At 41.0% G+C, this 15835-nt stretch overlaps 1 protein-coding gene and 1 long non-coding RNA gene across 2 annotated transcripts in view; one reads left to right on the top strand and one right to left on the bottom strand.

Moving 5' to 3' along the window:
• Positions 1 to 15835, top strand: part of RORB (RAR related orphan receptor B) — a 279059-nt gene that overhangs the window by 234741 nt on the left and 28483 nt on the right. Inside the window, exons 5-7 of the mRNA XM_073670612.1 lie at positions 8325 to 8446; positions 13102 to 13234; positions 15723 to 15830. Coding sequence (XP_073526713.1) covers positions 8325 to 8446; positions 13102 to 13234; positions 15723 to 15830 — 363 coding nt within the window. The remainder of the gene's footprint in view (positions 1 to 8324; positions 8447 to 13101; positions 13235 to 15722; positions 15831 to 15835) is intronic.
• The window catches only part of LOC141252863 (uncharacterized), an 80555-nt gene that overhangs the window by 13703 nt on the left and 51017 nt on the right, over positions 1 to 15835 (bottom strand). The window lies entirely within an intron of this gene.

The following is a 15835-nucleotide window of genomic DNA, read 5'->3' on the forward strand; positions in this document are numbered from 1 at the left end:
GTTGCACTACAAGCAGAGATTTCACATACTGCGCAAAAGCAACAAATGTGAATATCTCTGCAATGGAGTGATGCAGCGCAAAATGGAAAATAATGGCAGAATCAGGGGAACTGAAGGATTTATTTGTATTTTTTGACAGATCCTCTTTAATCCCACCTATTTGTGTGCCTATTCAAAATGGAAAAGATCAGCACAAACCCCTGTTATCACTGCGAGATTTTCTCAAGGACTCCTATAAACACACTACTGCATTCTTTCAGGGTTTTTAAAACTACCATGTTAATAGCATTTTTTTACAGGTGCTTTTAGAGCTAAAAATGTCAATGAATTTGTGACAAAAGCATAGAAAAGCAAAGGAACATTGGAGAAGATTTACATATTAAACTTTTTTTCTGAAATGAAGTCTTCTTCCATGTTGAGTTTTTGGATTCAAAAGACTATTGGCACATGCACACGACCTGTTTTAGACGCCGGCTTACCCTCCTTGTTTTGCGTGAAAAAGATGACGGCGGTGTTTTACCTGAAGCTTTCTTTTGTAATTTTTTTTTTACATTATGTATTCAATAGTGAGCAGCTTCCAAGGAGATGCCACCTGAGGAATGGTCAGGTCACATTTTTAAAATGCTTTGTGGCTTTGAAGCCTGAAGTGGTTAAAAGATGCTCAAAAAGACTGAACATATGCACAGTAATTACTTTATTAGGTGGGTTCCTGAGTGGATCTGCTTAAAAAAAGATGTTGTGTGCACATACCCCTAGGACGCCATGCTTTTAAGTACTGTAGTTCTTTTGTATTCAGTAATATTGGCTGAAAGGAGCTGTCATGCTTTAAAAGCTATGCTCATCTAATCCTTCGGTCACATATATCAGTGTTCATGTACAGTATACTCATGAATGGAGTCTAGTGGGGTAGACAGAGTGTCTGCCAGCACGACAGAATTTGATTCTCATTCCCCCCACCTTTTTCAAAACATTTCCATGAGATCCAAGAGGTACAAATGAAGCCTCATTTACCAGGTCTTCTGCTGCAAATCAGTGTACGGTTAAATCTCTTCTCTTTCATCCTTATCAATAAACATGAGATAGCGGATAACTTGTTGAATGTCCATGCATTGTTACGAACAGAACAGGTTGGCTCCGCTGCAGAAAATGTGCCAAAACAAGAACTTAAGTCAAATGGGAATATTCTACAGTATCTGCCATCCAAATCCATTTAATGCATGCCTCCCTTTGTATAAGGTATATTTTCCATTATGTACTAAGATGTAAAATGTGTTTATAGGTCTAGACAATGGGTCAGAGTTCCCCCAGAAGAGTATCATATTTGCTATGAGTAACAGATACCACACATAGCTTCATTGATGTTATGTAAAACGTTGTTAATGCTAATAAGCAATGCTTATCATTCCTGCAATATCTTAGTCAATTTTATTAACATTCTTTATTTTCTTTTATGCCAATAAGTAATTTGTTGGTGGACACACTTTTTGTTATGACACTTTAATTTGTTGTATTTTCTTTGTGGGGTGAGAAAGGCTCATTGTTGGTACAATCGGGCATATCAAAATGCTGTGGCTTATGTGTATGAGAATGATAAAGATACTGCTATACACTGTTATCTATGTCATTCCCATAGACAATAATGGAGTAACGAGACCGATATGCTCCATTTAGTTGACATGCTTGTCACAACAGCCTGTATCTGTAATTTTTTGTAATGTGCTTCATGAAAGTCTAGGAAAAGAAAGCCTCCAAAAACTCCTCAACTCCACAAAAAGTCCTGAAGCAATTTTTGGATTGAAAAATTCATCATTTTTAAATGCCTCACAAACTTTGTCTGCACATAGCCTCTTCACTCTTAGGCTGTGTGCCCACAATGCGTTTTTAAAGCATTTATGCTGCGGAATTTCCGCAGCGTAAACGCTTGGGAAGCGCTTGGTAAACCTTCCCCCATGGTCTCCAATGCAATTCCGCACTTTCTATGCCCATGCTGCGGATTTTTCCGCAGCGTTTATGCTGCGCTCAAAAATCTGCAGCATGTCCATTAATTTTGCGGAAGCGCGGCGTAATCGCCGCCATTAACTTGCATTAGAACGCGCCAATTCCGCAAGACTGCATCTGTACTTGCATAATTGGCGCGTTCTAATGTGCGGATGGTACCCGGGTGTGGAGGACAGGAGACTCTCCTCCACACCCAGGTACCATAAAAAAAAGAATAAAATAAAAAATAAAGATTATATTCACCTTCCGACGGCCCCCGGACTCCTTCTCTTCGGTTGCCGACAGATCGCGCAGGACTGAAGGACCTGCGGTGACGTCACAGTCATGTGACGGCAGGTCCTTCAGTACAGCATACCGCGATCTGGTGGCAGCCAGCACAGGAGCGCAGCAAGTCTCAGGGGCCATCGGAGGGTAAGTATAGGTTTATTTTTTTTATTTTTAACCATTCTCTCAGGTCACACTACAGTCATGGCCAAAAGTATTGAGAATGAGACAAATAGTAATTTTTCCAAAGTTTACTGCTTCATTTTTTGTAATGGCAATTTGCATATACTCCTGAATGTCAGAGTGATCAGCTTAACAGCAATTACTGTACTTGCAAAGTCAATATTTGCCCAGAAAATGAACTTTAACCCCCAAAACACATTTCAACATCATTGCAGTCCTGCCTTAAAAGGAGCAGCTAACATCGTTTTAGTGATTGATCCATTAACACAGGTGTGGGTGTTGATGAGGACAGGGCTGGTGATCAATCAGTCATGATTAAGTAAGAATGACATCACTGGACACTTTAAAAGGAGGCTGCTTCTTGGTATCATTGTTTCTCTTCAGTTAACCTTGGTTATCTCTAAAGAAACACGTGCAACCATCATTGCACTGCACAAAAATGGCCTAACAGGGAAGAGTATCGCAGCTACAAAGATTGCACCTCAGTCAACAATCTATCACATCATCAAGAACTTCAAGGAGAGAGCTTCCATTGTTGTCAAAAAGGCTCCAGGGCGCCCAAGAAAGACCAGCAAGCGCCAGGACCGTATCTTAAAACTGTTTCAGCTGCGGGGTCGGACTACCAGCAGTGCCGAGCTTGCTCAGGAATGGCAGCAGGCTGGTGTGAGTGCTTCTGCACGCACTGTGAGGCGGAGACTCCTTGAGCAAGGGCTGGTTTCAAGGAGGGCAGCAAAGAAGCCACTTCTCTCCAGAAAAAAACATCAGGGACCGACTGATATTCTGCAAAAGGTACAGGAAGTAGACTGCTGAGGACTGGGGCAAAGTCATTTTCTCTGATGAATCCCCTTTTCGATTGTTTGGGACACCTGGAAAACAGCTTATTCGGAGAAGAAGAGGTGAGCGCTACCACCAGTCTTGTCTCATGCCAACTGTAAAGCATCCTGAAACCATTCATGTGTGGGGTTGCTTCTCAGCCAAGGGAATCGGCTCACTCACAGTCTTGCCTAAAAACACAGCCATGAATAAAGAATGGTACTAGAATGTCTTCCAAGAGCAACTTCTCCCAACCGTCCAAGAGCAGTTTGGCGCCCAACAATGCCTTTTCCAGCATGATGGAGCACCTTGCCATAAAGCAAAGGTGATAACTAAATGGCTCATGGAACAAAACATAGAGATTTTGGGTCCATGGCTTGGAAACTCCCCAGATCTTATTCCCATTGAGAACTTGTGGTCAATCATCAAGAGACGGGTAGACAAACAAAAACCAACAAATTCTGGCAAAATGCAAGCATTGATTATGCAAGAATGGACTGCTATCAGTCAGGATTTGGTCCAAAAGTTGATTGAGAGCATGCCAGGGAGAATTACAGAGGTCTTGAAGAAGAAGGGGCAACACTGCAAATATTGACTTGCTACATTAACTCATTCTAACTGTCAATATAACCTATTGGTACTCATAATATGATTGCAATTATATTTCTGTATGTGATATAAACATCAGACAAACACTAATAAAAACCAGAGGCCAGCAGATCATGTGAAAATATAATTTTGGTGTCATTCTCAAAACTTTTGGCCATGACTGTATATAAATCCATGCCGTTTGCATGGATTTATATAGTGTGACCTAGTTGTCACAAGCACTTTCCAAGTGATGCTAATCGCTTGGAAAGCGCTTGACAACCCGCATGCGGAAATGTCAGTGAAGAACGCTTCACATCCGCTTGTCCCTGGCATGAAAACGCATGTACAATCCACATGTACAATCCGCATGTACAATCCACATGTACAATCCGCATGTACAATCCACATGTACAATCCGCATGCGTTTTTTTCTGCCAGGGAGATGCAGAAACGCTCAGGAAAAAATCCTGAGCATTTCTGCATCGTGGGCACATAGCCTTACCAGGTTTTCTAAAATCAAGGAGATGACGACATCGCAATCACAATTTTTTCAGTACAAAGGCTGCCATTATGGTAAGCAAACAGAAGATGGCTTCATACAGGTTCACCAAAACACAAATTTATTCAAGCGAACTTGAATTCTCAAATTTTTCAATTTGTTGCATTTCGATCCCTATAAAAGCATCAAAATTACTATGTACAAGTATATGAGGGGACATTACAAAGACCTTTCTGCTGATCTCTTTACTCTGAGGCCAGAGACTGGGACAAGGGGGGCATCTTCTACGTCTGGAGGAAAGAAGGTTTAATCATAATCACAGACGTGGATTCTTTACTGTAAGAGCAGTGAGACTATGGAACTCTCTGCCGCATGATGTTGTAATGAGTGATTCACTACTAAAATTTAAGAAGGGCATGGATAAATTTCTTGAAAAGTATAATATTACAGGTTATATATACTAGATTCCTTGATAGGGCGTGATCCAGGGAACTAGTCTGATTGTCGTATGGAGTCAGGAAGGAATTTTTTTCCCCAATGTGGAGCTTAGTGTTGCAACATGGGTTTTTTTTTTCTTCCTCTGGATCAACATGTTAGGCTATGGGTTGAACTAGATGGAATTAGTCTTCCTTCAACCTTAAAAACTATGTTACTATGTTATTATGTTAAAATGGCGGACAGCTGTGGCCGCCATTTTGCTAAACCATAGAAGGCCAGGCAAACAGTTAAAGAAATAAAATAGTACTTGCCTCACTGCTCACCTGTCCCGCCAACCCCTCAGTCCACCATCTAGTCCATGATCTCTTCTTTTTGTCTTCTCCCATTGTGCTCATTCTCTTCAGAAACTTCACTCCAGTCTAGGACTTCTGGCAGGACAAGGCCTCTGACGTCATTGTACACCGTGACGCCGCAGCGAACGTCGTGATGTCATAACGCACATCTATAGACTCACAGCACGGTGCATGGTGAAGTCTGTCAGGCCTTATCAAGCCTTGAGCCAGGACCAGGAGTGATGAAGGCTGTAAAGAATGCAAGTGCTGGGAAGGAGAAAAGGAGAGGCGCTAAGGCATGGACAGTGGGACAGGTGAGCAGTAAAGTATCATTTTTATTCCTTTTTTACATAATGCATTTATTATGTTCACGTTAACAGAAACTCCAGAACATAATAAGTAATATCCAATTCACAAAGAATAACTTCACTGCACATTGAAATTCCCTGTAAAATCCACATGCTTTCCTGAACTCGAAGGGCACAGGGCATTCAGTTTGTAGTAAAACTGTGATTATCCAATTCACCTGAATAAGACTTGCCAAAATTCGAGTATTAGGTCCCCATTCATCAAAGTTATTATGCCAGAAAACTGACATAAAAAGCTTTGAAAAGTCATTACATTTTTCCACAACTCTGAGTTGTGCAAAAAGCTTCCAACTTTTGACATTCTCATGCCACTTTTGCCTACCTCCACCAAAGAGGGTGAAGCTTGGGTGGAACAAGGTCTTGACGGGGGGGGGTGTGATGCTACAGCGAGTCTAAATCGTGATGAACTGTGGCACACCTTATGCTAGAAATCTTACTCCAGTCACTGACTACAGTAAGATTTGTGACGAGGCAAATGGAGGCTCACGCTGCTTCTCAGACACTAATAAATTAAGGAAACCTGTCATCAGGATTTAGCCCTATAAACTAAAGGCATTGCTATAATGGCGCTGTGATACCGATTAATATGATACATGTTGTGAAGGGATCCGCTGAGTGGTTGTTTAATACTCACCCTATGAAGTTTTCAGAAAATGACGTCTTGTGTGCTTCAGTGTTCTTTGGGGTGGGACACGCAGACAGGGTCCTCTTCTCCTTCTCCCAACAGTCTCCTCTGTTTCTTCTGCAGGTCACTGATCATTCAGTGACCTGCCTCCTTTTTAAAATTCAGCGCCGCCGCCATCATTGTGTGGGCAGCGAGTGCGCAGTGGGAGTCGGCGTCCTGTGTGCAGGACTTCAATAAAAAGGAGTTGAAATAAAAAAACAAAGTGCATGAAATAGATCTTGACCCTATACATAAACCCATCGAAAAAAACTACACTGTTGAGAATTTTCAGAAAAAAGGTAGGCAAAGATGAGCGTCTTTTTTTGACATCTGAGAAAATCGATCAATTATGCTAATCACACTGTGATCAGAGTTTAATCAGAGTTTGATCGCAGTGTGCTCTGATTCTCTCAGATGAAAAGAAAATGGAGAATAAAAATGCTCCATCTTCTCTATTCTGTCAGAAATCGGACTGTACTAAGATGTCATCCGAGTGCTGTCCGATGTTTTCCACGCACTCATTGACTTGCATGACTGAGCGCGATCTGAACATCGGATCAAACTCGAGAGTGCATTGGACATGTGCACAGCCCAATAGCATAACATTGGTCCGAGTGCGGTCCAATGTTTTGTCGGATTGCACTCAGACAGAAAATACGCTCATGTGCACCTAGATAAAGGTTTTGCTTATTAACAGGCTAAATTATAAATATTGTAAATAGTAATACATTATAACAGATGGAAAAAGGGACCCTGATGAAAAAGTAATCATGATAGCTATCAATAAGATTATGATAATATTTACATTAGGTCAATGTTACAATCTGAGATTTAGAAAACCCCATCTTTAAAGCATATAAATCCTTAAAAAAATAGACAGTATGTCCTCTTTACTATTGTGTTAATACTTAAAGGAATTGTCCACTACTTAGACAACCCCTCCTGATCTAAATGTTTGGCCACAGTAAAATAAAGAAACTTATAGTCCCCTCCCGTGCCGGCGCCATTCCAGCAGTGTCGGTAGTCGCGGTCCCGGGGCTCCCATGCCATTGTTGTGACATGTGAGCCTGGCGCCCAATCAGCGCTGGCGTCACTGTCTCCACCTTCTGTCGAATTGAACATGAAGAGGAAATCCAGGCTGCAGCTGATCTCTGACTTCCTCTTCATGTTCAATATGTCCGAAGGCGGGGACAGTGACACCAGTTCTCAGATGCTTATTTTATCTATCTTCATAGCTGTATAATGGCCTGTTTTGTGCGGGACAAGTTCTAGTTCTGAGTGACACCATTCAATTCATCATATAATATACTGAAAAGTGCAATTTAATTGCCCAAAAAAATAAACCATAATTCTACAATTATTTTATTTTTGTTTTTATACATTTTATTGTGCAGTAAAAATGACCTGGCAATATGATTTTTCAGAGCAGTCCGATAACAGCGAAGCCAAACTTGTCCAGTTTTTTTTTCGTTATTTTAGTGGTGCTTTATTTTTTTTAGTCCCCTTAGGGGATTTGAACTTGTAGTTGCCCAATCGCTTTATATATATACCACAGTACTGCAATATATAGGGAAATTGCAGCCTCTACAAGAAGCTTTGCTTGAGCTGAGCTTCATAAAAGGACTAACATGGCAGTTACGGGGACCATGGCAGTTACCAGGGCAGGCCCCCGACTGCCCTGGTAACCCATTAATCCCTGCAATTGTGTTGCAGATTGTCAATGGAAGCTGGTGACCATGCGAACCATCATTGATGTCATTTAAATGCCGCTGTCAGAGATTGACAGTGGCATTTATGTTGTTAAACTGCAGTTAATCGGAGAGTGCTCCAGACATTGTAGTTACAGGCAGATGCCAGCTATATAATAGAGCCAGCTTCTGCATGATATGAAGCAGGCTCAGCTCCTGAGACTGTTTCATACATTCCTCATCGAACCATGACAAAAATTTATGTCACAAGTCGGTAAGGGATAATTACTCATACCAGTTACTAAACTTCATTGATAATCTATATAAAACTTTACAAGAAGTTTATGATACAGAGGTAATCATGAACACATTACTGTAATCTTAGATATACAAATTATTTCTTTGCCACAGGATAATGACATAGATTTTTTTTGCACATATTTGTATAGTGCCTATTTGATTTATATGATTATATCATTTTCACAGATCGAGTTGCACAAAATATCATAAAGTCCCATTTGGAGACATGTCAGTACACAGTGGACGAGCTTCACCAATTAGCTTGGCAGACTCATTCTTATGAAGAAATTAAAGTATACCAGAGCAAGGTATGGTATAAATAACTCTAATATCCCAAAACCTGGTGTGATTCATTCATATGAATATATATATCATATATATAAATATATATATATATATATACAGTACAGACCAAAAGTTTGGACACACCTTCTCATTTAAAGATTTTTCTGTATTTTCATGACTATGAAAATTGTACATTCACACTGAAGGCATCAAAACTATGAATTAACACATGTGGAATTATATACTTGACAAAAAAAGGTGAAACAACTGAAAATATGTCTTATATTCTAGGTTCTTCAAAGTAGCAACCTTTTGCTTTGATGACTGCTTTGCACACTCTTGGCATTCTCTTGATGAGCTTCAAGAGGTAGTCACCTGAAATGGTCTTCCAACAATCTTGAAGGAGTTCCCAGAGATGCTTAGCACTTGTTGGCCCTTTTGCCTTCACTCTGCGGTCCTGCTCACTCCAAACCATCTCGATTGGGTTCAGGTCTGGTGACTGTGGAGGCCAGGTCATCTGGCGTAGCACCCCATCACTCTCGTTCTTGGTCAAATAGCCCTTACACAGCCTGGAGGTGCATTTGGGGTCATTGTCCTCTTGAAAAATAAATAATGGTCCAACTAAACGCAAACCGGATGGAATAGCATGCTGCTGAAAGATGCTTTGATAGCCATGCTGGTTCAGTATGCCTTCAATTTTGAATAAATACCCAACAGTGTCACCAGCAAAGCACCCCCACACCATCACACCTCCTCCTCCATGCTTCACAGTTGGTACCAGGCATGTAGAGTCCATCCGTTCACCTTTTCTGCATCACACAAAGACACGGTGGTTGGAACCAAAGGTCTCAAATTTGGACTCATCAGACCAAAGCACAGATTTCCACTGGTCTAATGTCCATTCCTTGTGTTCTTTAGCCCAAACAAGTCTCTTCATCTTGTTGCCTGTCCTTAGCAGTGGTTTCCTAGCAGCTATTTTACCATGAAGGCCTGCTGCACAAAGTCTCCTCTTAACAGTTGTAGTAGAGATGTGTCTGCTGCTAGAACTGTGTGTGGCACTGACCTGGTCTCTAATCTGAGCTGCTGTTAACCTGCGATTTCTGAGGCTGGTGACTCGGATAAACTTATCCTTAGAAGCAGAGGTGACTCTCGGTCTTCCTTTCCTGGGGCGGTCCTCATGTGAGCCAGTTTCTTTGTAGCTCTTGATGGTTTTTGCAACTGCACTTGGGGACACTAAAATTTTGCCCAATTTTTCGGACTGACTGACCTTCATTTCTTAAAGTAATGATGGCCACTCGTTTTTCTTTACTTAGCTGCTTTTTTCTTGCCATAATACAAATTCTAACAGTCTATTCAGTAGGACTATCGGCTGTTTATCCACCTGACTTCTGCACAACACAACTGATGGTCCCAACCCCATTTATAAGCAAGAAATCCCACTTATTATACCTGACAGGGCACACCTGTGAAGTGAAAACCATTTCCGATGACTATCTCTTGAAGATCATCAAGAGAATGCCAATAGTGTGCAAAGCAGTCATCAAAGCAAAAGGTGGCTACTTTGAAGAACCCAGAATATAAGACATATTTTCAGTTGTTTCACACTTTTTTGTTAAGTATATAATTCCACATGTGTTAATTCATAGTTTTGATGCCTTCAGTGTGAATGCACAATTTTCATAGTCATGAAAATACAGAAAAATCTTTAAACGAGAAGGTGTGTCCAAACTTTTGGTCTGTACTGTATATACTACAGTTCAAAAGTTTGGGGTCATTTAGAAATGTCATTATTTTTGAAAGAAAAGCACATTTTTTTCAATGAAGCTATCATTAAATGAATCAGAAATACACTCTATACATTGTTAATGTGGTAAATGACTATTCTAGCTGCAAACGTCTTGTTTTTATTGCAATATCTACATAGGTGTATAGAGGCCCATTTCCAACAACCACCACTCCAGTGTGTTAATGGTACATTGTGTTTGCTAACTGTGTAAGAAGACTAATGGATGTTTAGAAAACCCTAGATAACCCTTGCACAAGTATGTTAGTCCAGCTGAAAACGATTTGGCTGATTTGAGAAGCTATAAAATTGACCTTCCTTTGAGCTAGTTGAGAATCTGGAGCATTACATTTGTTTGTTCTATGAAACTCTCAAAATGGCCAGAAAAAGAGAACTTTCATGCGAAACTCGACAGTCTATTCTTGTTCTTAGAAATGAAGGCTATTCCATGCGAGAAATTGCCAAGAAACTGGAGATTTCCTACAACAGTGTGTACTACTCCCTTCAGAGGAGAGCACAAACAGGCTCTAACCAGAGTAGAAAGAGAAGTGGGAGGCCCCGCTGCACAACTGAGCAACAAGACAAGTACATTAGAGTCTCTAGTTTGAGAAATCAATGCCTCACATCTCCTCAACTGGCAGCTTCATTAAATAGTACACGCAAAACGCCAGTGTCAATGTCTACAGTGAAGAGGCGACTCCGGGATGCTGGCCTTCAGGGCAAAGTGGCAAAGAAAAAGCCATATCTGAGACTGGCTAATAAAAGGAAAAGATTATTATGGGCAAAAGAACACAGACATTGGACAGAGGAAGATTGGAAAAGAGTTTTATGGACAGACGAATCAAAGTTTGAGGTGTTTGGATCACACAGAAGAACATTTGTGAGATGCAGAACTGAAAAGATGCTGGAAGAGTGCCTGATGCCATCTGTCAAGCATGGTGGAGGTAATGTGATGGTCTGGGGTTGCTTTGGTGCTGGTAAAGTGGGAGAGTTGTACAAGGTAAATGGGATTTTGAATAAGGAAGGCTATCACTTCATTTTGCAATGCCATGCCATACCCTGTGGACAGCGCTTGATTGGAGCCAATTTCATCCTACAACAGGACAATGACCCAAAGCACACCTCCAAATTATGCATGAACCATTTAGGGAAGAAGCAGGCAGCTGGTATTCTATCTGTAAGGGAGTGGCCAGCGCAGTCACCAGATCTCAACCCCATTGAGCTGTTGTGGGAGCAGCTTGACCGTATGGTACACAAAAAGTGCCCATCAAGCCAATCCAACTTGTGGGAGGGTCTTCAGGAAGCATGGGGGGAAATTTCTCAAGATTACCTCAGCAAATTAACAGCTAGAATGCCAAAGGTCTGCAATGCTGGAATTGCTGTAAAGGGAGCATTCTTTGACGAAAGCAAAGTTTGAAGGAGAAAATTATTCTTTCAAATAAAAATCATTATTTCTAACCTTGTCAATGTCTGGACTATATTTTCTAATCATTTTGCAACTCATTTGATAAATAAAAGTATGAGTTTTCATGGAAAACACAAAATTGTCTGGGTGACCCCAAACTTTTGAACGGCAGTGTATATATATATATATATATATATATATATATATATATATATATGTATATTCTATATATACACATAAGTGTGTCTATTGCCAGCTTTTCTACAAGGCTCCTATAATATGCCCAATTCACGACACCAGTAAAGTTGCCATGGTGAATTGCACTCTTCCTGACAGTTATGTCAATTGTAAAATATCAAGGCCCATAAGGCTTCCTGTGAAATATTCAGAATCAAAACCCACTGAGAATGTCACATTGTATCTATGTACATTTGATTAACCAGCATCCATCTCCTCAGTTTATTCACGTTTATAACAGTCCAATAAATCAGGTTTATAAACATGTGGGAGAAAGTCTGGCTCTTATCCTGGCGGAGCTGGGATTCTGAGTTAAAGAAAACCTCCAGACAAATCTTATATATTTTTATATACTATTGTTTATGCATATAGATCTGATAGCTTCTGCAGCGCTATACACATTGATCCCTGCCACCATCAGGGATCTATTCACTGAAAATAGCATGCATAATGTGACCTCTGCTTAAAGGCATATTGGACAGTTTTGCACCCCTCTGCTCTTATCCTTAAAGTATTTGCCTCGTTTCAAAGATTATTCCCCAATAGGTTCAGGGACTCAAAAAAAACAACTGAGCTATTACTCATACTATGGGGGTCTCTGCCTCTCACCGCTGTCCTGTCTATGTTGATTGGCTGCAGCAGTGATGTCACTGAGCTCAGAGTCCCTGCCGATGTAGATGACACAAGCCGCTGAGCTCAGAGCTGCACTGGCAAGGTGATGTCACCGCTGCAGGCGATCAACAAAGACAGGATCAGCAGTGAGAAGTCGGTGCTAGAACCCAGAAGAGTGAGTAAGAGCTAAGTTTTTTTTGCATTCTTGAGCCTATGGGGTAGTAATCTTCTGAAATGGAACAACCTGTTTTTTACAATAAGAACACAGGGGTGTTAAATACACCAGTATACATGGGTTATGTACATGGGAACAGTTTACTGCTCAGCTGAGGGTCAACTGTATTAGATGCCTGGACGCAATTCACAGGGGCACCACTGAAGTGACCCAGCCATGGATTGGGACTTATTTTGGAAGTATAGAGTATCAGTATGAAGCAGGGTACTGACTGGCTGAATGAGATTCTTAGATGTAATCCGGGGAAATACCATTTCTCACCTAACAGACCCAACTATCTTCGGAGACTTATTATCACAGTAATGATTTATTGGAAAAAAAAAATGCAAAGTAATTCGTATCAGCTAAAGCAGAGACCCATCTGATCTTCCTTTACTCTTCTAATTAATACCCGTTTGTATTGCAGTCAAGAGAAGCTTTGTGGCAACAGTGTGCCATCCAGATCACCCATGCAATACAGTACGTTGTGGAGTTTGCAAAGAGAATAACCGGCTTTATGGAACTTTGCCAGAATGATCAAATATTGCTACTTAAGTCAGGTAAGAAGATGCCATTAACACTTACTCTTTTTATCATTTGTATTTCCGATGACTGTGTTATATAGCGGTCATTTGTTAGACATGCTAGTATTTTTCTGTATTTAGCTCCCCATAGTGGTTGCCTTTTGCTGCAGAAGTATGTGTATTTAACATTATCTATACATACAGAAACAATCTCTGAGACCTATATTTAGCTATGACAAGCAATTAAGTAATAGAAAGCTTAATTTTCATGAAATTGTCGAAATGATTCATAAAATGCTATGTTGTGTGCAACATGGGCAAAAGGGACTGATCCTCTGAAATGCTTCTTTGGAGAAAGGTCGTATTCTACACATCTCCAGAGAACATTAAACAGCTTGTAGCAATAATAAGTCGTGTTTTTCTGAATATGACATTAATATTGCACACTGCACAACGCGTAGCCGTAATTCATATTTAGAATTATTGCAGCTGTAGCTGGACATTGCATGGCTTTTATACATACTAATAATAATAATAATAATAATGCTTCCATATTGCTTTGTTTGTTCCAAAGCAGAATATTTATACAAATGCATGATAAGAGGTCTCTTGTCAGTGATAGATTAACGGTAGCAAGAGAAGGATAATACATATACCTTATAAAATTAGTTTCCCATCAATGGTTTAAAGGTCACTATTCACATTAAATAGCTGTCAGCCGAATGATAATTCTCCCCTGACTCCCCTATACATGCTCTTTATAAGTACTGCAATATTTAAAGGGGTTGTCTCAACTTCTTAAATTGATAAAATTGCCAGCAACTTTTAAAAACACGCAACTTTGCAACTTACCTCTTGTTAAAAAATCCTCTCCATTCTCAAAAACATAGGAAGTGTTAGTTCTATAGTTTCCTGCTCATTGCAAACCAGAAGTGGCCAGTTTCCTAGGCAAGTCGCGCACTTGCAAGCTATTTATTATACAGCTTGCAAAGGCTGCTCTGAAGCTAGCCGGATTGAATTATCCTACCAGTTTCTGCACTCTGCCTCTCCTCCAAAGCTGTCTCTGCTTGCAGCATGGGAAAGCGCACTGTTCAGACCAACGGCGCAACCGAGTCACTGATGTGAATTGTTAATCTTAGGGCGCGCTCTCACTGGCATATAATACGGAGGAGTGCAATGCGAGATAATCTTGCATTGCACTCTGACCAATGTTATTCAATGAGGCAGATCAGATCTGAGAATTTTTAATACCAATACCATACCGATTTGGCGTGAAAAAAAAATCTCAGCATTTCTGCGATTGGCAGCGTATCTCACATGGTGCGCACCCATTCAAGTCAATGGGTGCGTGCAAAACATCAGACTGCACTCGGATGTCATCTGAGTGCAGTCTGATATACGCCGAGACAGGCAATGGAGAAGGTGGAGAGATTAAGTTCTCCTTCTTCTCAGCTATAATCCAATTCTCGCATGCGAGAGGATCAGATCACAGTAGCATGACGGCTCCCGCTCGCAGCAGAGTTTGAGCCGAGTGTCATTAGGATATCACATCCAATGCTCTCACATCAGATGCTATATGCTAATGTGACCCCAGCCTTAAAGAAGTTGTCCACTACTTTCACATTGATGCCCTATTCATAGGATAGGGCATCATTGTGTGATCGGCTGAGGTCCCGCACATGGCAGCCCCGCCGATCAGCTGTTACCGGTCCCGGCGGCCGCAGGCCAAAAGTGCTTACCTGCGGTGCTTGGCCGTCAAGTTGTAGTGGCCACAGCAGGGTACTGCACATCTGCCTCCCATTCAATTGAATAGGAGGCGGATGTGCAGTTACAAGCGCCGGCCACTACAAATTGACTGCCAAGCACCGCAGGTAAGCACTTTTGGCCTGTGGCCGCCGGCACCGATAGCAGCTGATCGGCGGGGGTGCCGCATGCGGGACCCCGGCCGAACAAAAAAATGATGCTCTATCCTATGGATAGGGCATCAATGTGAAAGTAGTGGACAACTATTTAAAGAGGTAGTAGGAAGTGATGAAGCAAAGTAGCGGTGCCATCCTGAAGAAAGAAGTCAAGACAACCCCTTTTACAAAGCAATTCTTGCTCATGTGGCTGAGTCTGATACTGCAGCTAATTCTCTGAAATGTGACTGAGATGCAAGATTTCTGAGAGCTGTATGCGTATGGAGGGTTCTTCAGTGAAGGGGTCACCGAGCTCCAGCCCACTCAGCTTTTGCAGACAATGCTTGGCTAATTCATAAATCTAAAACTCAAGCTCTGTTATAGACTGTCTGATCAATTAAAAAAAACTAAAATGTGCACTGCTCCATAGGTAACAGTAGGCCTTAAAAAATAATTCAGCCACTCAAAGTATGTTCTTAAATTACAAACATAACTTATTGCTACATAAAGTAAATGGAGAAAAGTTGTATTTTAGGTACATGAATGCACAATCCAGGGAAGGACATGCCTGGTGTGGTGCCCATTACATTGCCAATGTATCTGACCTTTGTTTTTTCCTTTGCCAGGCTGTTTGGAAGTAGTTCTAGTAAGAATGTGCCGTGCCTTCAATCCACTAAACAACACTGTTCTTTTTGAAGGAAAATATGGAGGGATGCAGATGTTCAAGTCATTAGGTAAC

The sequence above is a fragment of the Phyllobates terribilis genome, unplaced genomic scaffold (genome assembly GCF_046119375.1).
Source record: "Phyllobates terribilis strain yellow unplaced genomic scaffold, ASM4611937v1 Scaffold_1__5_contigs__length_1240528914, whole genome shotgun sequence".
NCBI classification, from domain to species: domain Eukaryota; kingdom Metazoa; phylum Chordata; class Amphibia; order Anura; family Dendrobatidae; genus Phyllobates; species Phyllobates terribilis.